General features: G+C 40.5%; 2 protein-coding genes across 2 annotated transcripts; one reads left to right on the top strand and one right to left on the bottom strand.

The window, feature by feature from the left end:
* Positions 1-495: 495 nt before the first annotated feature.
* On the bottom strand, positions 496-3418 carry LOC115058924 (probable E3 ubiquitin-protein ligase TRIML1). The gene is made up of 7 exons (XM_029526485.1): positions 2861-3418; positions 2669-2764; positions 1969-2202; positions 1561-1708; positions 1417-1443; positions 1033-1178; positions 496-927 (listed from the first exon to the last, which is right to left on the bottom strand). The coding sequence occupies exons 1-7, from the start codon at positions 3416-3418 to the stop codon at positions 496-498; spliced, it is 1641 nt and encodes a 546-aa protein (XP_029382345.1).
* A 2769-nt stretch (positions 3419-6187) lies between these two features.
* LOC115059069 (protein O-GlcNAcase) lies at positions 6188-19682 on the top strand. Its single transcript, XM_029526665.1, has 17 exons — positions 6188-6227; positions 8498-8549; positions 11059-11156; positions 11897-12027; positions 12137-12308; positions 12398-12496; positions 13344-13613; positions 14539-14631; positions 15088-15545; positions 15713-15887; positions 16551-16607; positions 17000-17085; positions 17260-17364; positions 17717-17808; positions 17921-18110; positions 19066-19225; positions 19546-19682. The coding sequence occupies exons 1-17, from the start codon at positions 6188-6190 to the stop codon at positions 19680-19682; spliced, it is 2415 nt and encodes an 804-aa protein (XP_029382525.1).
* The last annotated feature ends 931 nt before the right edge of the window (positions 19683-20613 follow it).

Below are 20613 nucleotides of genomic sequence, written 5' to 3'. Positions count from 1 at the left end.
CTGTTCGTGCATTTTGGTTCAGTGACATACCTGCCCAATGTGCAGTCTTGTTGATGAGTCCTCCTCCCAAGACTCGATCTTGAAGCCTGTATCTGAGCTCCATCTGCCTTGAGCCTAATCTTCACCCGTTGCTAATCTTATTAACAACTTGCAGATCTACCCTGTAGGCTGCAACAACTATGGACTGTTATTATTTTGGATCTGTAAGAGTATTCCTTTTTAAGAGAGCACAAGGGTAGAGGAGATGAGTAAAGAAGAGGAGAAGAGGGAGTTTTAGTGAGTGATTTTATTGAGGGACGGAGGTTACAGTTCATCCATGTGTGAAATTCTTAACTGTTGTAAATAGCACATCAACTAATGATGAAATGCTGTACAGAAAATTTAGCAGTACAGTGTTTGAAAAGCATAAAAGTAAAACCAGAAGAATTTCAGTGTAGAATGTTATGTTGTTTAATGAACACAAAATGAAAGCAGACACTGAACATACACCATGCATTATATTGTTATATCATCCAAATCCCCGCCTTCCTTGATTCTACTAATGGGACAGATGATAAGTGGACATCTGTTGCTGCCACCATCACTCATTTCTGGGTTAAAAAATGGAAAGATGGCCTCAGTAAATTTGAACTGAGTATATGAATAGATATGCGACTGGGCCTCTGCGTCATAAAAAGAGACTGTCCCATCCTCAAAATCTACAAACACCCCAACAACTTGCGGCCTGTGAGAGAGAGACAGCAGTTCTGCCTGTCCTGCACATGCCCAGTACTCACTGCCCTTCCTCAAACAAACAGTCCAATAGCCATCCTCTGGGCAAAGTGTCACCACACCTTTCCTTTTGACTGACTGCTGAGCCACACCCAAGTCCCATGCTGTCTTGTCTCCCACGTTCACTTCCCAGTAGTGCCTCCCTGTGGTGAAACCCTGAATAACAAGAATTCTTCAGGTCACTGACTTTTTATTTGTCAGTATTTTAAAGAAACACATAACAAAGAGAAATACATACTGTGCAAATCACATTTAATTTACCTTGGTGGCAAGAACACATGGTGCTGTGTCAAAACGCCCTGGTAGGTCTGCTAGTTTCTGCTCATCATCACCATCCCAGACCTGTCTCTGGTCTTCAGATAGAACAAGCCAAGGGTTGGCTGTCCCTGGGTCCAAGTGAACATCAGCTGGTAGAGAGTTTATACAGTTTATGCAGAATCTAAAGTTTCTGCTCTTTCTAAATTTAAGTATTTTTTTATTCCATCTTCATAAAAAACTAATGTAACAAATATGTGATGAAAGGTCCTGAACCGTTTCAGAAATATAGTCCTGTTCACATGGATTTTTTCATTATTTTCTTATTTTCTATCTATCCATACACATTTATTATCAGTGATGGATGTATTTTACTAAGTCAAACTGTACCTGCATACTGCTGCATCTTCTCATGCTCTGTAAGTTGATCAAAACACAAGCCATTATGAGATGAACAGCATTTGTGTCTTTAAACTGTGACCGCTGACATTCAGTAAAAGCTTTTGTTTTTGTGTTGCAGTGCAGAGTGCAGACCTTGAATGCAAAGCTTTTTTAAAGCCAGCTGGAGCTGCTCTTCAGTGTTGGCCACTGCTCTAGTTACAGTCCCCAAACATGTGTCTGAATGGACAATGATATCAGAGCATGGTTTGACAGATGGAGGAGAAATCAGAGCTGGAAACCTCTGACAAAATAAACCAGATAAGAGAGAAATAAAGCAGAGTTAAGACTTTAGTTTAGAATCAGTTTGAGAAACTTTTCTTTATAGTGCTCTGCAACTGTTTCCTCTATTTTTCCTGATGACAATCACACTTACATGATAATTGTAAAAAGATGATGTTGCAAGAAAACTGTCAGTAAACTGACAGCAAAACAAATCTGATCCTTCACTCATTCAAACTGATATTTTTTCAGGCCAATCACAGGCTGTGGGGGATTCCTGACCTGCAGAAAATGAAGGTGCTCCTCTGACTGAGAAAGTTGCACCATTTCACTTCTCTTCCTTTGCAGCTCATTGATTTCCAACTCCAGCTCCATGATGAGCCTCTCTGCCCTCTGTTCTGCTGCTGCCTGCTTCTTCTGGATCGTGGCCACTAGATCAGCCTGAGTTCTCTCCATAGACCGAAACAGAATGGAGAAGACCTCCATGCTTTCATTAATATCCCTCTTTGAGTTTTGCTGAAAACATTGGATATGGAAAAAAATAAATTGTGTGCATAGTACATATGGGTAAAAGCAATGTATTAATAACTGGGAGCAGCAGAAACTGGCATTACTGCAGTTCATAAACATCCACTAACAGAGAAAAACCTTGAAGAAGTGAAGAAATTGGATGGCAAAGCCACCATCCAAACAGTACAAAGGGTCACTTAAATGGTTGATCATATGCAACTGCCTTCAGTCTCAGATATCATACAAAGAATCAGTGCCAAGGCCCCCTGAAGCTGTTTTTAAGGAGACCCAACTTAAACTATGACAGTTTAAAGTTGGGTCTTTTTGTGTGTATATATAGAGTTTATATATAATTGAATTCATTACGATTTAAGTAAGTAAGTGATATGAGTTAATCCTCTTTCCCTACAATCTTAAAAAAACTTTAAAATGCTGCTAATAGACCAACAGAACTTATGTTTTCTGAACTCACTTTGCTGAGCTCCACAGAGAGTTTGATCTCCTCCATTTTCTGCAACCTGTCCTGAATCATATGCTGCACATCAGCCTCGATCCTTTTCATCTGAGCCTGATGATCACAACGGGAATTCAAACCAAAACTCAAGTCAAAATCCAAAGACAGTCAAAGAATTGGTAGTGGGGGTGGTGGAGTTTAGGATCTCACCTTTTTCTCTTGACTCTCCTGCTCTACTGGGACAGTATCATGACACCAGTGGTCAGTCTCAGTGCACAGCACACAGACACACCTCTGATCGCTCCTGCAATACAGTTCCAGGAGCATTTTATGTCTTTTACAGATCCTATTCTCCAACATTGCAGTGGGTTCAACCAGCTTGTGAATCTTCAAAGTGGAAACTCTTAGGTGGGGCTCCAAGTGACTCTTGCAGTAGGAGGCCAGACACAAGAGGCAGGACTTCAGGGCCTTTGATTTCTTCCCAACACACACATCACAATATATGGTTTTTCCTGATATGCTGTTCTGCCTTCTTGCTTGGATCTGCTCAGACATTTCCTTGGCAAAATAGTTTTCACAAAGCTCTGGGCGGCCCTCAAAGATGGTCTGACATTTGGGACAGCTGAGAGCAAGACTGTTGTCCCAGTGTGATGTGATGCAGGTGAAGCAGAAGCTGTGACCACAGGGGATGGAGACTGGGTGAGAAAAAACATCCTGACAGATGCAACACTGAAACTGCACATCTGACAGAAGGCTGAGAGAAGCCATAACCTGAAACATTCCAAAGAAAGGCAGGATTAACTGGTTATGAAGACCAAATTAATCACTGAGTCACAGAGCAAATTTATCACCGTACTATTAGCAATTTCTTTGAACATTAACATTGACCAGATAGTGAGTTTTAGGGAATTTTCCAGAGCTTTCATTGTTATTGGCATCAATGCTGGGAACTATAAATACTTTTCTGCATGACCTGGAACTTCTGAACTTACTTATCATTAACTTTCAACAATCAGCCCACTGGCCGAAGTCCAGTTGCATGGTCGTATAACTCAGTCTTGCCTTCACTTTCAGAAACACTATAAATTCAACTACAATTATGGCTTGAATACACTATTACAATCTAAACAGTCGCAAGCATGTCCCATTCCACATAGTATAATTCCTCATTCTGCAAGAAGAAAACACTCCCAAAATTCACTGCATGAGCCAGTTCAAACTTCAGTCCCTCTTACACTGTTTTACCTGCCTGGAACACGACATATTGAAATTAAAACAAAATGCTTGAACATATGTTAGTCTTTCGAGCCTACCTCAATGTGAAACTTGCTCTCGCAGGTCGCAAAGGCAAATGCTTGGACTGCAATGCCAAAGTAGCTCTGGTTTATCTGTTACCACTCCCTCTGAGACTTTTTTCCTCAAAGCTTTTAAACACCATATTGTCCTAAGGTGGGAGGAGTAAATGTTGAAAAGAGCTGCCTCGCTGGGTTTCTATTGCACAACATTTCTTTGTTATTTTCTATATTAATTGTGTTGTTTTGAAATGCACAGCACACAAAACAAGGACATACCTGAACTAACCTCTAAAATTTCTAATGTTTGTAAGAAAAGTTATTGTCCTAAGGGAACTGACAAAAGACAATTGAAAATTGTGGTTATTGATTCTATTTACCATAACCCTTTAATTTCTTCCAAGTCAAAAATACAGGATTTTAAATATTACTGAATAACAGTTAATATACATAATGCCCGACCTCAGCAGAGCCCATCATCAAGCTCTGCTAATGTCTGATAAGGAGCCACTCATTTGAATCATCAAAAACACGCAGGACAGTATCTCTGCAGGACCTGAGTTGGAGACCTCTGATTTATGAGGTAATGATGCAATTACAATTTATTCCAGGTGGGGGGTGGGGGGGGGTCACAGTCAAATATAACAGAGCTCAATAACTTCATGTTATAATGCATCAAACACAATGATATTATGGAAAATATACAAAGATATTCAATATATGTATGAAAAAAATATAATACCTGGTTACAAAAACAAATACTACAGGTAGGTGCTGTCAGTTTGCAATAATCTGTGATAAAGTGTTCCTCAGACTATCATAATACCAAAGACAGACCTTAGGAGAGCATATTGCCTCTAGTAAGCAGACAGTTTTGAAAGTTGTTTCCTAGAGTGTACCGGTTCCCACAGAAGAGGGATTTCCCTAATATATTCAATGTGGTAAATAGGGTTATACGAGAAAGACACAAATACACACACCTTCCGTAAGGTGTACACATCTAATCATCACACATTTCTTTTTACCTTTCTAGTATGAAATCAGTGCGCCTGTGCGGCAGGAAAGTGAAAGCGGAGGCTGATGCTGCCTTCACGGCTATAAAAAAAATGGAAATCAGAAGGCTGAAAGAAGTGAGTGGGTTTGGATCCCATCTTTGAGGAGAATGGTCACTGTCGTTGTCTTTATAACACATCTTCAACACACTTTAAACTGATATTCATGCTGAAATGCCGTGTGGAACAATTATATTGTCCTTTTTTTAAAAATATATTAACAACTTCAGCGAACTCGTTAATTTAAAGCCCTACTTTAATTTATTGATGTTTTAACTGTAGTGTAACTAGTACTCCCTTGCTGTTGTTTTTACTTCATGTAATTTCCATAGATTTACATAAATTTATAGCAAAAATCTTTCAGAAATGTAAACACCTTTTTTGTAAATGTGCACCTGTCCACACTACACTGATAACATCTCCAGCGTTAAACTAGCTGACGGTTAACCGAGGTGTAGCAGTCGTAAAGAAAATGAACATTGGCGTAAAACTTTCATTTACCAAGAGGAAGGAAATAATGAGATAAAGTTTCTCTGTGACTGTTTACCTTTTCAGGTTTTCGCAGGTCTAGCAGGCTTCTTCAGCCGCCTGCTAGCAGACACATACCATGGAATCAGGTCGGCCATTTCCCCTCCACACAGGCGGCCGTGTTCCATTACCTGCCCGAGTACAACAGGCCAACGAGACACCGTACACAGTACCTGGGCCATGGAAGCAACTCATCTAATCGGAATGCAGCCATTTTGATTGGCGGAAAGTTCTTTACGTGCCAAAATCTTTGTCCAAAAAACGAAGCGCTACAATGAACCTGTTTCAAAAATGTTACAAATAAATACTGCTTATGCATATGTTATGAAGTTCAATGTATTTAAGCAGTTTTCTTTTCTGGCAATGTAGGATATCTAAGCTACTGCACAAAACTATATTCCTAAATCGATTTAAATCTAACTTGATGTTCACAATTTTACAGGCTTGTTTCAATTCACGCTTTCTGTCCCCGAGTTTCTGCTGAGCACCTGAACGCAGCACGTGTCCTTCAGCGAAGTGGGGGAGCAGGGGAGGGAGAGGAGGAGGTGGAGGCAGGTCGGAGGGAAGCATGAAAAACATCCACCGTAACTAGGCTGACGGACGGGGAGAGCATCTTGTCTTCCCTTGCTCGTTCGGAGCCGACAGGAAGCGGGCTTTCGCGCAGGATGGACGAGAAGAAGCAGTTTCTTTGTGGGGTGGTGGAAGGTAAGAGCGGCCGCCCTCATAACTAACCTCCTGTCTCATCATGTGATTTTTTTTTTTTCTTAGCTCGGGGAGATGCTTTTGCATAGACCGCCGTGTGACCTACATTTCTACCCACTAGTGTAAGGGGGGCGTGGGAGTGGTAGGCTAACAGACACATCGGGCATCTGTATGAGGTGATGTGCTGGCGATCAGTCAGGCTCGAAGTGGAGATCAAAGAGCTGCAGCCTCAGGAAAGGTGAACCACGCTGGATTATGGCTGGTAGTAATGAAAACGATCATAATCATGAGTATCTTAGTTATGGCTGTGGTGATGATGATGATGATGATGGTGGGAACGATGACGCTCTGGTTGACGTTCACACTCATAGTGAGGTGAAGATAATGATGATGACTGGAGACTGTTGTGTTGTTTGGATGACAGGACAGTGATGATGATGACAGTGTGAAAGAGGATGTGAGGAAGAAGGCTGTAATGCTGAGACGATGACACAGTAAAGGCAATTTGAGAATGTCAATAAACAAGAGTATTGATATTGGAGATGCTTATGTTGAAACTGATAGAGCTAAATGGGACTAAGTATGATAAAGAAATTGAAGGAGAATAAACTGATGATGATGGAATGAAGGTCATGGTTGTGACATATGGCCCACTGCTCACCTCACAACCATGACGTAAAGAAAGTCGTCTGTATACCTGTGATTATTCGACGGTGAGATTTCAAAATAAAGTTTATGTTATGCTATAGATATGTCCCGATTGCATTTTGAGTCCCATGAAAATAAAGCACCAATATTGTGTTCTATCAAATGAAATTGGATGGTTTCTAATATTTTGCCACCAGACAAGAAGAATAAGACTGCTCTGTGACATCAGGTGACAAATTACTTGTTAGTCTGTCAATCATAACACTTTTGACCATTCATAGTTGTGCAGGCATGATACAGCAAAATAGTGTGTTGAGTAGTTAGAATGAAAATGATTATCTATTATTAACTGTGACAGCAGTGTTGTGTGTTGCTAAAATTAAGTGGAAAAATTTCTGACACCTCTTTAAATAACACTAATTGCTGCAATAAAAAAAAAACCCCACACATTTTCATCAATTAAATTTGATAAATTGGTTAGTCTAGTGTAATTGTTGAAGGTTTTGCTTACACCAAAATATCCCAATCAAAGCTATAAAAGCAGATTTTTAGTATTGTTGGTTGTACAATGATTGATTTTACTGATAATGAAATTAAATTAATTAAATTATGGCCATCATTTTTGGTGTGTAAATGAACTGCTTCATTAATGGTGTGGTTATGCAGAGTCTCAACTCTCCAGCTCAGTGATTCCCAGTTAATCTGGTTTCACAGCGTTTGAGATGCAATGTGTGCATTGTGCCTCTCACTCTCTCCCTCTCTCTCTCTCTCTCTCGCTCTTTCTTTCTCACACACACATTTATTAAATTATTAAAATTCGTGGTGGAGCCCCCCAAACCTGTTTGCTTCTGAATCCCATGTGGTGGCATCCAGCATCATTAGTTTGGCCACTCACATGTACACATGCATGTGCACAGGTAGAGATGACATAGACATGCACACTAAAATAGACACTTGCCACAGGCATGAAGGGAAAAGCAGACTGGATTTTTCATGAATCTGATTTACTCGGGACTGTGGCCCACTTACCGTAACACCCCTGCCAACACACATACACATTGCAGACTTATTCAAAACACAAAGGAGGGAGAGGGACACTGGAGATGCTCCCGTTTCTAAAAGAGTATAGCTAGAGATGAATTATATGACTACCTAAGCTCTGGAGGAGCTTTCATTGCTTTATATGCACAGTGCTGGAGCTGTAATGTTAGCTAACAATGTCTTGCAGCTGGTAACTGTCCAGTTTATGACTAAATGCTGCGGACGAAAAGAAAAACAGCAAAGGGAACTGTGACATACCCAAGCATGGCCAATTAATGTTTTGAATTTCCACTATACTGAGTTCCAAATATATGATGCGGTTCCTTTGCTATGATGATGTACATTCATTAAATAGGTCTGTCTGAGCAGGTACAAGTGTGGAAAAAAAACTGTCTCACTTTTGTTACTTACACATATTTGCTGAATTCTCATAATGTAATAAAGTGGTCGATTATATTAGCAGACCAAATGGCACTCTTCAGTCCTGTAAGAAGTGTTAGTCAAGTGTTAGTTGTCATGGCTTAAGCTCTTGTATCAGTGATGTGAAATACATGCAGTCATTACTATTTATTCTTCTACTGTAGGATTCTACGGGAGGCCATGGTCTATGGACCAGAGGAAAGTTCTCTTCCAATGGTAAGTCTCTCACTACTCTAAAAAGAAGCCTATTAACTTGGTGTTATTCTGCAGCCCTGCAGTCACTGCTTCGTACATTCACTAAGTGGTCACAGATGTACATATGGCTTGTTGACTTTGTCAGGGGAGATGGTTTCACATTCATGTAAATAGCTTGAACTCAGGAGCCACTGACCTGATGTCTCTGGGTTAAAAGCAGTTGCAGAGAGACATCACTGACACAGAATAACACCACAGCAAAGGGTAGGCTCATCCTCAAACCTGAGACTCAGCCATGGATGACAGAAGTGAAAGAGGGTGGGGGCAGATAAAATATGAGCTGTGGGCCTATAAATATAGACATCCATACATATTGTTCTTTGCCATGCTAGTGTGGCGGCGGTACTGATGTAACACTTGGTCCATCAGTCCTGCCATTGCACAGTCATTTGAAAAATGAATGATGTACCCACCTACCTTTTGTGTTTAGAGCTAAATAGCCAATGTTGACACTTCACCACACTTAAAAAAGAAAGACTGATGCATGTCAGCAAGCTAACATTAGCAGCCCCAGTTAAACTGTAGATTTGTTCATTGTTTGCATGTCATCGCTCTCAGTAAGTTGTGTGTTACAGAATTCAATGTATAGACTTTTTTATGTTCAGAATTTTCGGCATAAGTATGTCCAATTTATTGCAAAAAGCCTTTAAACAAAGTAAATGAAAGGTAAATGATGCAATGGCATTCATCAAACTTGGTCATACTCTGCTGCCTTGTAATAAACAATGGTAGTAAAAATAAATTTTTGCCATATTTTTGGAATTTTAAAACAGTAAATTTCCATGATGCTTGTAGTGTATATGTGTGTCCACATCACCTTCATTCAGATACATTTTGTTGAGCCCCAAGCTCTTAATTTAGCAATAGCACAGTTTTTTCCATGCTGAGCCTTCACACCAGGGAGCTGCTCACTCACTGTTGGTGGCAGTCTGTGCTAATAACAATTTAGTGCTGAGCTCTGTCTCTTGCAAATGAGACCCAAATATCATGACAGCACAAAAATGTGGACAAAAACCCTTTTAAGCAAATGCAATCAAGATAATCAAATGCTATTTATAGTACAAATTTCCCAGAGAGAGCAATCTAATATAAAAGATACAAGGTCAGAAGTATGTTCTGACTTAACAAATCAAGATCAGCTATTTCCTAAGTCTGCCACAACACTTTTTAAAAAACAGCTTCACAAAGAGACTTACAGTATGAATCAAGAGTAACAAAATTGTGTATAATGAAGTATGAAGCATTCCCTTACATACATTTATATTGAGTCATCTTAATGCATTTTAGCACATGGGGAACCAATGACTTCTTGAAGAAACACTGATGTTATATATGAGTGAAGTTATTTAAATCTCTGTTGGGAGCTTTGACACAGTTTTGTCGATGAGCAGCCAATCGTAGCAGCTGTCTGCATCCCTAGAGAAGAGTTGTTCCCTTTGCTCTCTGGTTGCAATGGTGCTTAAAATGCAAATCAAACTCTCGTACTACAATTTATAACCTTGATCTAGTCACTATATTATTTCATGTGATATATGTTTTAATAAGTATGTGGGGCGTGACAGAGCAGCGACAGTTTGCTGAACAGGCCATCACTACTCTGTAAAGAGACCATGGAAAAGGATCTGACTTCCAAAAACTCAGCTGAGTGTATGGGCTCCAAGTCTATTTATAGGTTGGCTTTTTTAGACTCAAGTGTGGGGTGTAGGCAAAATTCATACACTGAGTGTTGCATAAGTTTGGCAGAGCGGGGCTACAGTATGCTTGTATGAGTTTGCGATTGTGTGTTTGATGGGAGGTAGGCTGCAGCTTTGTGGAGGCGACTTACGTACCATCTGTCCAGGAAATGAAGCAGATAGAGGGAGTGAGAACACAGTCCACCCACAAATGACAAGAAAAACAAGCGCTGGTCCTTGTCCAGGGAGAGGGAGAGAGAAAAATAATATTTTCATTTGTGTGTATGAGTGTGTGTGTATACACATTCATGCTGATGTAGATTTTGTTTCACTGCTAGTACTATGCTCTATTTATAATTTAGGAGGTCATTTCCTGTAACCGAGGCAGCTTTGGAGCCCCAAGATCAATACAGTGGATCTATTTTCTTGCTGCCTGTTACTTTTCATTTTTTCTCTTTTGACTGTCCTTGACTATTTCATTTAGCCCCGCATCTACAGTGCAAAAATAAAATATAGCAGTTTCAAATCTAACAAATGTAACGATTTGATTTACACAAAGAAATTAATTTGTATGCGGAAAGAAAAACATAGAAGAGCTGCGAAGTTGAATCAAAAGGTCAAAATAATCATTGCAGCCAAGAAGTTACAGGGTTTGTGTTGAAAAGAACGTTTTACATTTTGATGAAGGGTTAGGGTTAGAAATTAAAAAATCCTTGATGTCTTTATTTTGCACTGATCAAAGGATTTAGCAATGAAACAACTTCTTCCCTATGAATGTCCTTGTCTTTATCCGCCAGGATGCAGCGTTGGGGGTTGAACACCTATCTTTATGGGCCAAAAGATGACCTAAAACACAGACTGTTGTGGAGAGAGGTATATTCTCCAGAAGAGGAAGGTAAGGACAAGCCTTTCATCCACCTGTCCATCTGTCAGTAGATTTATCTGAGCATTTTTCCTACTATATATGCTAACAGTTTCTTGCACTTATTTATACATTTAATTAATTTCCATCAATCAAATAATATCCTTCATGTTGTAGGGTGTATTTATGAATCATCGGGGTACTGTAGTTAGTTGTTTGTATGCTTTCAGGACTTGAGGCTCATTAGACCCCAAAGAGCTCAGATATATTGACTGGTGGTGAACTGGTTTCAGATCTGCACCAGCACTGCCTGAGGAGATTCTCTCTTCCGTCAGGGGGAACATTCCCCTTCCCAGATATGATGATGATGCCTTCTTGATACCACTATTTAAGTAAATTTTCATTGCCATCATAAAGGGATCAACAGTTTTTATATTGTCCATTCTATTATTTTTATTGTACCCTGGTTGGCGTTAGACACGATTCTTTAGAGCCACACCATTTTCCCTTAGAGAAGCATAAAACTGTGATCAGAAAGCATATAGAACTCTCAGATATGTGTAATTGTTAATTGAAATCCTGTTTTTATGCATGTATACCATATTGAATCAATCTGTCAAGCTCTCTTTGTGTATCACACTGTATTATTAAACCCTCTGTATCTGTTTTTTCAAAATAATGCTGCTCATTTAAATTTTTCTTTTGTTTTCACAAGTCTATCTGATTCTACTTCACTTTAAATTCCATATTAAATACCTTTCCTGTCTTCTCAGTTCAATTGCGTACTTTGATACTGGAGGCCCAGTCAAGGGGCCTGAGGTTTGTTTACGCCCTCTCCCCTGGTCAGGACATTGTCTTCTCTTCTGCCTGTGACCTGACGCTGCTCAAACGCAAGCTGAGACAGGTAGATAACACAATTGAAATGAAACTATTGAAGTGTAATTGTTTAATTGTTTGACTCCTCTAATGCCAAACCTTGCTCCATCCTGCCCCCTCTTTTGTTCCGTCTCTAGGTATCAGACCTGGGTTGCCAGGCATTTGCCGTTCTGTTTGATGACATCGATCACTCCATGTGTCAGGCTGACAGCGAGGTCTTCTCTTCGTTCGCCCATGCTCAGGTCAATGTAACAAATGAGATCTATCGGTTTTTGGGGGAACCACCTGTCTTCCTTTTTTGCCCAACGGGTAGGAACATGGACATTCAAAACTCATGTTTTCATACAACTATACATTCAGCTTTACAAATAAAGGAAACTCTTCTTCTCTCCCTGTAGAATACTGTGGATCTCTGTGTTCTCCCAGCGTATCTAAATCTCCCTACCTGCAGACTGTTGGAGAGGACCTGCTGCCCAACATTACAGTAATCTGGACAGGTGAGAAGCAAAACTGTAGTCCTTCAGACACATACGCATTCACTGGCACACTTACACACAAACGCACACACTCATATGTACATATACACACACTCAGGATGCACAAATGCAAATAAGTGCACCACTCACCCACTCACAACCTCCTCGGCAGAACAAAAAAAATTATGCAAGTCCACATCCGCCCACTTGCACATGGAAATACAGTAGAGACACAAACATTACTGCGTCTCTGTCCTCTTTGACCTTGTTTTTGAATTTTCTTGCAGCAGAAGATATATGGTTTATTTTACCATGATATATCAGGTTAAAATTGTCATAGTACTGTTGCAAAACAATGTTTTTTTTTCTATTCTTTATTCAACTAAATCAATTAATAAAAATAATAATAATTTTCAGAAAAAATATCAAAAGAGAAATCAAACGAAAAATATTAAATTAATGAATTAAATCAATTCACAGGAATAGTAGCGCAAACCTTCCTCTCCACATACATGTACAGTATATTATACTGTATCCTGTACGTATGTTCTGCCCTGACTTACCTCATTCCTTCAGGTCATTAGCTCATGCATTTATCTAAGGGATGATATTTGTTCTGATTAGTGTATAGTGTCAAAAGGATGGAAGATGCAAACTTCTGAGGAATTGTGTAATTTTTATATTTGTGCATGACAAAGTATAAGGTGCCAGAATTATAGTCAAGTGATTATAGTGATGCTGTTTGGCAAGTATTCTAAAATTCAACAACACTGATTGATCTACAGTATCAGTGGCATTCTTTCAGCGTCCTATCGTATTGCCTGTCTATCAAAACTTCACTTCATCCTCTTCACTCTCTATCCCACAGGCAGCAAGGTCATCTCTCGGAAATTATCTGTGGAATGCCTGGCTGAGGTGGAGTCTGTCCTCCAGCGCCCACCACTCATCTGGGACAACCTGCATGCTAATGACTATGACTCCAGACGTCTCTTCCTGGGGCCTTTCAAGGGTCGAGAGCCTCAGCTGAGAAGGCACCTTAGGGGCTTATTACTCAACCCAAACTGCGAGTTTGAAGCCAACTACATTCCTCTGCATACGCTGGGTAGCTGGTACAGAGTTGGAAAGGAGGAGCAGAAAGGTGAGGGGCATCAGCTGAGGGGAGGCGGAAGAAGCATTGATGAGACAGGAGCTGTCCCCAGTTAATAAATACTGGCTCTGCCAGACGACTACCATGCACAGTTACTGTTGCTTTCACAGAAATGTTTAGTAAGCCTATGTTGCCTGGCAACAAACACAATTTTTACCACCACACAGAAATTTTGTCTGTTATTTAACAACTGAATTAGCTTCTAGGAATTTAGAGTTCCATCTGTTGTCCTGGACAAAGCCACCTAATAAATTTTCAGATTAAGTTTATTTGAAAATATTTTCCTTCTAATTAGTTCAACCAGTTTAATTAATTTTTATTTGTATTGTATTTTGTATTTGAATTACAGTATATTCTTCATTAATCTTCTATCGCTTTCCTGTTTCGGGGGAGGGGGGAGTGCTGGAACCAATCCCACTGGGGGTGGGGGGACAATGATGGAGAAGCAATTGTTTTGTGTGATGAAGGAAGAAATGTGAAGAGAGGCGGGTCCCTCTGTGGAGGAGAAATGAGCTGTAGGGCTGTAGAAGAAATAGACTTTAAGGTAGTGGAGTGAAAAGAGATGAAGGGCTGGCTGAGGACTATGATGTGGATTAAAATGGAAGAAGAATTTTGATGATTAGATGAGCTGGAGGGGGACTGTACTATGTGAGTAATGTAATTCGCTGATGAGGTCCTTTTTTGCAGTAAGACATCTAACTTTCTGATTTCTAGACAGGTAAATTTGTGGAAAATAATCCAATGGGGAACTTGTCGGTTTATCCATTAGCTGTAGCTTCAACAGGCCAGAAAACATCGACTGTGGATCTTTCCACCTGAATGACTGCGCAACTGTGTTTTTATGGTATATTTATTGTATGGGTATATATAATTTTTTGTTCTTAAATATAATAACACAAAGTTGCGAATGCTCTAGATGAGTGTGAGGAGTGTGACTACTGTCCTGATCGAGCTCTGTCTACTGCCCTACATGACTGGATGGAGGAACTCAACCAACCACTGCAAGCAGGTGAGAAACATTTTGATTTGGTGCTCTGCTTGTACCTGCGTTTGTTGATATTAAACTGAATTTCAACACTTCAGCTGCTCAGTTACTTACATAATCTAAGAATGGATTACTCAAAAATTGTGAACCAAAAGATTCTTCTTCATTCATTGTGTTAAAGCCTGTATTCAAAAACTTAAATCCAGCTGGTGGCACTTCTGCAGCTTTGAAATATCATAACAAAGAAATAACTGCTCTCAAGTATGCCCCAATCTCGGCCCTGATGGACCCACTATACAACCTTGCAAAACCTGAATTTTGCGTCTTTGTATGGAAATCAACACATTAGATCAAAGACAGGAAAAGTGAAAAATATGGGACCTATAGCTGCCTTATTTCAGTGCACAGTTGGCTGAAAACAATCAAATATTTGTTTTGTATTTGTGTATAAAAACATAATCTATGCCTGTTTGATTACAGGTCGCCAGAGCACACGAGCTGACCAACGTACCTCTGCTCCGCCATCTCGTTGCAAAACTCCTGACAGATCTGATTGCCCATCCACATTCAGGGGGAGTCCTGCTGTGGCCAAGCTCCCTGTTTTCCCTCTCAACTCCAGCTCACCTCCATCATCACCCACTAAAGTAAAGGAGGAGAGGGAGGGGCGAGATGGGGAGAGGAAGAGGTTAAATCCGCCAAGTCAGGCCAATTACCAGGCTCCACCTTCAGGTGGAAGCCGGGGACAGAAGACCCAGGGCCGGGTAATCTGCAGTGGTAAGGGCCTATTAAGTGAGTCCCAGGTCCGACTGCTGGTTGGGCTTCACTATCTTCCCCATGAACATGGCCCATCTGCCCAGAAACTTCTACAGGATCTGACCTGGCTCAAATCAAACTGCCACCTGGTCAGTGCTAACACCAAGAAGACACCGCCTCAGAAGGTTTGTGATGGGTTTTTAATTTATCTGTATGTCTCTTTTACAGTGTCTTTTTCTGAACTTGTACTAATTATATCTTGCAGCACATACATATGTGAATGTAAGGGAAGGCATCATATTTACAATAGCAGTGACCTCATGACCTTGTGTACATGTGTGCATGTCCTCAGGTTGATGAGTGGCGTGGTCGGGCCTCCAGGTTCCTGTCTCTGTGTGAAGACATAGCACAGCTTCACTGCAGCGTGGTGGGCGGAGCCAATAGGGCTGTACTCTATGACCTTTACCCTTATGTGTGGGACCTGAGGAACACAGCTCTGATGGCGAAGGCTTTCATATGCTGGCTGGGTACGGACATAGAGACATGAGAGCAGGAAAAAAACTGCAGTACAGTGTAGTGTCATCCAGTTTACTCTACTGTACTACTGTATAATGTATACTATAGTCATACTGTTACTAAGTTGTACTATGTCATACTTTGACTATACCATGCCAATCTCCAATACGTCCTACAGCACATTATGGTGCACTGTACATTACTTAGACTATGTTAGTTTTTCCCATACTATGCCATACTATACCCTATATTATATTGCATTGTATTATTATTGTTTTTTTATTTGTGATTACCTTAATTTTTTTCATTTGTCTTTTTACATTTATCAGTTTGAATTTTTTATGGCCTGTGTTTCATTTTTGCTGTAAAGCACTTTGGGATTTGTGTCTGTGAAAAGTTCTATAAATACTTATATAGTATGCAAGTACTCTGCCATGCTATGCAACCCTATTCTTAACCTGTAATATAATCCATAACAGCATATACCGATACTATACTATACAACTCAATGATATTTTTCTAGTACTTTCGTTAATTGTAATATAATATTGAATTATAGTATTGTGTCATATAGCTAGGGGCATAGGGTAGTTAAAAAGGCTGTGCAGGTTAGTGTGGTGTTGCTGTCTCATTGTGAGTACTCAGTTGCCTCACCCTCTAACTTCCTTGCTCAGATGGACGAGTGTTGAGTGACAGCTCTACTCTGGGCTCCTGGAGGAACTGCTTCCATTGTGAGTACACGGGACCTTTAAATTGATTGTCTATCTATGTCTGAAATAACAAACTATGAGGATCCTCGACTGCACAAACCATTCTTACTTAAGTAAATTTATCCTGACAAGTTGACGCTCAACTCTCAGTCATTATTTCTCACCACTTTCTCAATGGAGCTCAGTAACTAATGGTGCAGTGAGGACTAAACCACCAGTTGTGCATCAAATATTTATGGCAGTGGTATAAAAACAGCAAAACGTCAGCCAGCAGAAGTTTTATTGCTATAGAACACTGAACTTTAGTTTTGGCAGGAATGTTTAAAGCACTTGTCACAAAGATAATATTCTTTGTCTGCTGGTAATAACCACATGATATCGCCACCCTGGCATTTAATCCTTGTCCATGGTAGGGTGTGGCAAGACCACAGGGGCAGACCTACTGGGAGTGGAGTCAGAGCCATGGGTATTCAAAGGGGGTGTGTCTGGGGAGGTCCAGGTAAGGCATGTGTTTGCATTTTATTTTTCTTTCTCCAGTGATTCAGATCTTTCCCATTTTTTGGCGTGTACGTGTAAACACTTGTATTCTTAATGTCTTCCCCTTATTTGACTTAGCAGCTTTAGAACTGCATTTACATATGTGTGTTGATCTGTGTGTTTGTGTGGTGCATAGATGCTGCTCCCCATAGGCAGTAGCAGTGAACTCTTTAGTCATCCTCCTCCTCTCTTCCCTACCTCTCGTCTCTACAACATCAGGCCCTACCACAGCAAGGATAAGGTGTGCACTCACACCCAGACACATTAATACGCCACACAAAATGCCAGGATAATTCATTAAATAACATGGGAGTCAAAGTACTTCCTTCAAGAGGCAGCAAGTAAGATGATATTTGTGAAAGTTTATACAGTTACAGTTCAGGAAGGTGCAGATTTTAATTTTTATTGAAACACCCTGGAAGCAAACCAGGAAGGAGGAATATTTTTAAATCACACCAGTGCACCAACATGCTGCCAAATTTGAGAGGCTTCAAATGGACCTGATTGTTCAGTCACCTGTAACTTTTTAGCTCAATGTATACCTACAACCATTTCACATATGAATACTAAAAGATAGTTAATTGTGTGTGTAGGTGGAATTGTATCGGATGGTCCGCCAACTTCACCTGAGGACTCAGGGTGGCCAAGAGTCCAGTATGGCTCACCCAGATATTATAGGAGACAGGTATATATTTTAATGAGTAAAGAAAAAGGGAAATAAATCCTCTCTGAAAGCATTCACACAAGAGGTAGCTGTAGTCACATTTTCCTGATAATCATGTTTTTCCTTTCTATAGATGTCTCGGCCCGTGCCTGGCATTGTGCCCTGAGTACAGCTTCATCCTGGAGGATGAGCTTGGTGTGTGTGGCTGCGTTCTGGGCATCTTGGATGTTCGTTCCTTTGCTAAGCGGTGCCAGGCCACCTGGATCCCCGCCATGAAGGACAAATACCCCCCGAAGGGAGGCAACACACACCCGAACACACAGGTGAATAAGACAAGGGGAAGGAGCTAAGAAGACCTTAAACATTCCCAATTTATTCAGATAGCTCCTCCCACTCTCAGCACTACAGGAGTTTAACTATTTTACTGACAGACACTCATACGTGATACACATAAAATTACAAAACGTGTAGACATATCAGTGCCTGTTGTCACACCATCTGGAACCCTCTGTGATGGATTAACAACCCACTGGGAGGAAGGTGGTGCACACAGATAAAAAAATAAAAATAAAAAAAATAAAAAGCCAGACACACACACAAACCGTATTGTTCCAAGTACCCTCATGAATTTGTATCACTTTATATTACAGCTGTATATGTATGGCTGTTGAAAATCGGAAGAAGTCACACATTTGGTTGTACTGTTGCTTTAACAATTTGTTCAGTATTCTCAGAACCGGTGGTGAGCAACACACCCAGTCACTCTCTGACATCTGTGCAGGTTTTACGTGTGCACTCTGTGCATCATGCTGACAGCACCCCTTCTAATTCACATTGCAGCCATAGGTACACAAGTTGAAAAGTCCAAAACGTGCATTTGAATTGGCATTTGTTCAGCCTGTACTGCACATTTCATAATATTTGAAGACATAAATACAATATGCTTGTGTTATTATTATATGTGGTTATGTCTGCATTTACAAAATAAGAAATGATACAGCAGACACTCTGTTGATGTTACAAGGGTTTGATTGTATGAATGTTTGGAAAAGGTTTGCATATCACTATTAATGTGAGGTTGCAGGTCTGATGAGTTTGAAAGGTGCAATTTTTAAAGTATGGGTCTTTAGTATTGGTACTGGCAGCTAAAGGAAGCTACAACATAGAAACATTTTTCATAAATGTCACATCACACAATCAAAGTATATTTAGCAGGATCTTTATTTATCCTTACCAGCATATTTTGACGCTCTGGTGTCTCTGCCCTCGTCCGTTTAGGACTTGATCCAGCTGATGGAGGAGGACCAGGGCGAGTACCCAGACTCCCTCCTCTATCACTTCCCCTCTCAACTGCGACTGGATGCCCTGCCAGAGCTGGTGGACATCAGCGTCAGCCGGACCCTGCTCACTGCCCTACTCAATGCACTCAAGGCAAACGGTAAAGACTGAGTGTTGAACTATTGTATGGAAGTATGAATGTATTCTGTACTTAAAAAAAGTTCACTATGTGTGAAGGACTGTGCACTCAATGGCACAAGGCTATAAGGAGGGTTGAAGAAGTGTCACAAAAATGCTCTATATAATCCATTGGGCAGGACTCCATAGAGATTTTTGAAGCAGTAAATTCAGTACTTGTATAATATAAATGAACCTCCTACTTGATGAAAACAAGCATATAGTATATTTTTATCTGTAGTAAAAGGACAAGATCACCACGTATTTTATGACCCCCTCTCTCTTGTGTGTGTGTGTGTGTAGGATCTCAGGGTGTGTTCTGTGAAGTGCAGCCAACAGACCGTCAGAGGCTGGAGTTCTTGACAAAACTGGGTTTTCTGGAAATCCTCAGAGGAGAAGCCAGGAGCAGAGAGGGAGTAGTACTCGGGAGGCTGCTCTGAACACAAACGGCCCGCACAGATACACACAGACACATACAGTCACACACACACAGATCTCTAGACTCATGGAACAACACCATGTACTAGATACACACGGCCACTTACATACACAGAAAGAAGAAAAATATGAAAATCAATTTTCTCCATGAGGAAAGTAAAATCAAGGTGGAGGAACAGCTCTGGATCTTGGGTTGCTTTGCGTCTTAGTGGCAGTAATGGAAATCAACCCAGAGATTTTGGAGGGATTTACAAAAAATAAAATAAGCCTGGGAGTGAAAACTTCAGCAGCACTGCGCTAATCTGTCCCGGTTCTACCCCTGGTTTAGGATTACAAGATTTAGTCGAGTTTCAAAGAAGTCTGTTACAGAACAGGTTGTTGAGGGAGCAGAGTGATAAATCACAGCAGCAACAAAGTTAGAACAATCAACTGAACTTTTGAAGTGGCTATTATAAATATCTTTATTAAGAAAAGATCGTGTGATTACCTGTATGTGAATCATAGTGACAGAGAGACACAGCTTTAAATGGTTCAGTTCTTACAGAGCTGCAACTTTCAGCATTGTTTTGTTTTTTTTCTTTCCCACAACTTTCCCTCGCTCATCAGGACTGCTCCCCAGTTGCAGCAGGCATCTATTTTTCCTTTCCCTCTTCACCTCCACAAAGAGGGGCACACTAGTCTCGCTTTTGGCCATATGCAGTATGCTACTTGCAGTTACTATGTGATTGCCACACGGTCAGTGGAGACATTTTTGTTTTGTACAGATTAAGTAAATGAGATCTGAATTATTACTTAGTGAGCTTTAGGATTACAGGTAGTTCCAAGGACAGGGCCAGACTATCTAATTCACCCAATTCCCTTTGTGCTAAACTCAGCTACATTGTTAGCATAGAAATGTGAGAATGGCAACAATCTCGACATTTTACTTTTCCA

Source organism: Echeneis naucrates, chromosome 18 (assembly GCF_900963305.1).
Source record: "Echeneis naucrates chromosome 18, fEcheNa1.1, whole genome shotgun sequence".
NCBI classification, from domain to species: Eukaryota; Metazoa; Chordata; class Actinopteri; order Carangiformes; family Echeneidae; genus Echeneis; species Echeneis naucrates.
Note: the sequence above shows the minus strand (reverse complement) of the source record. Positions and strands in the feature narration are given on the sequence as shown.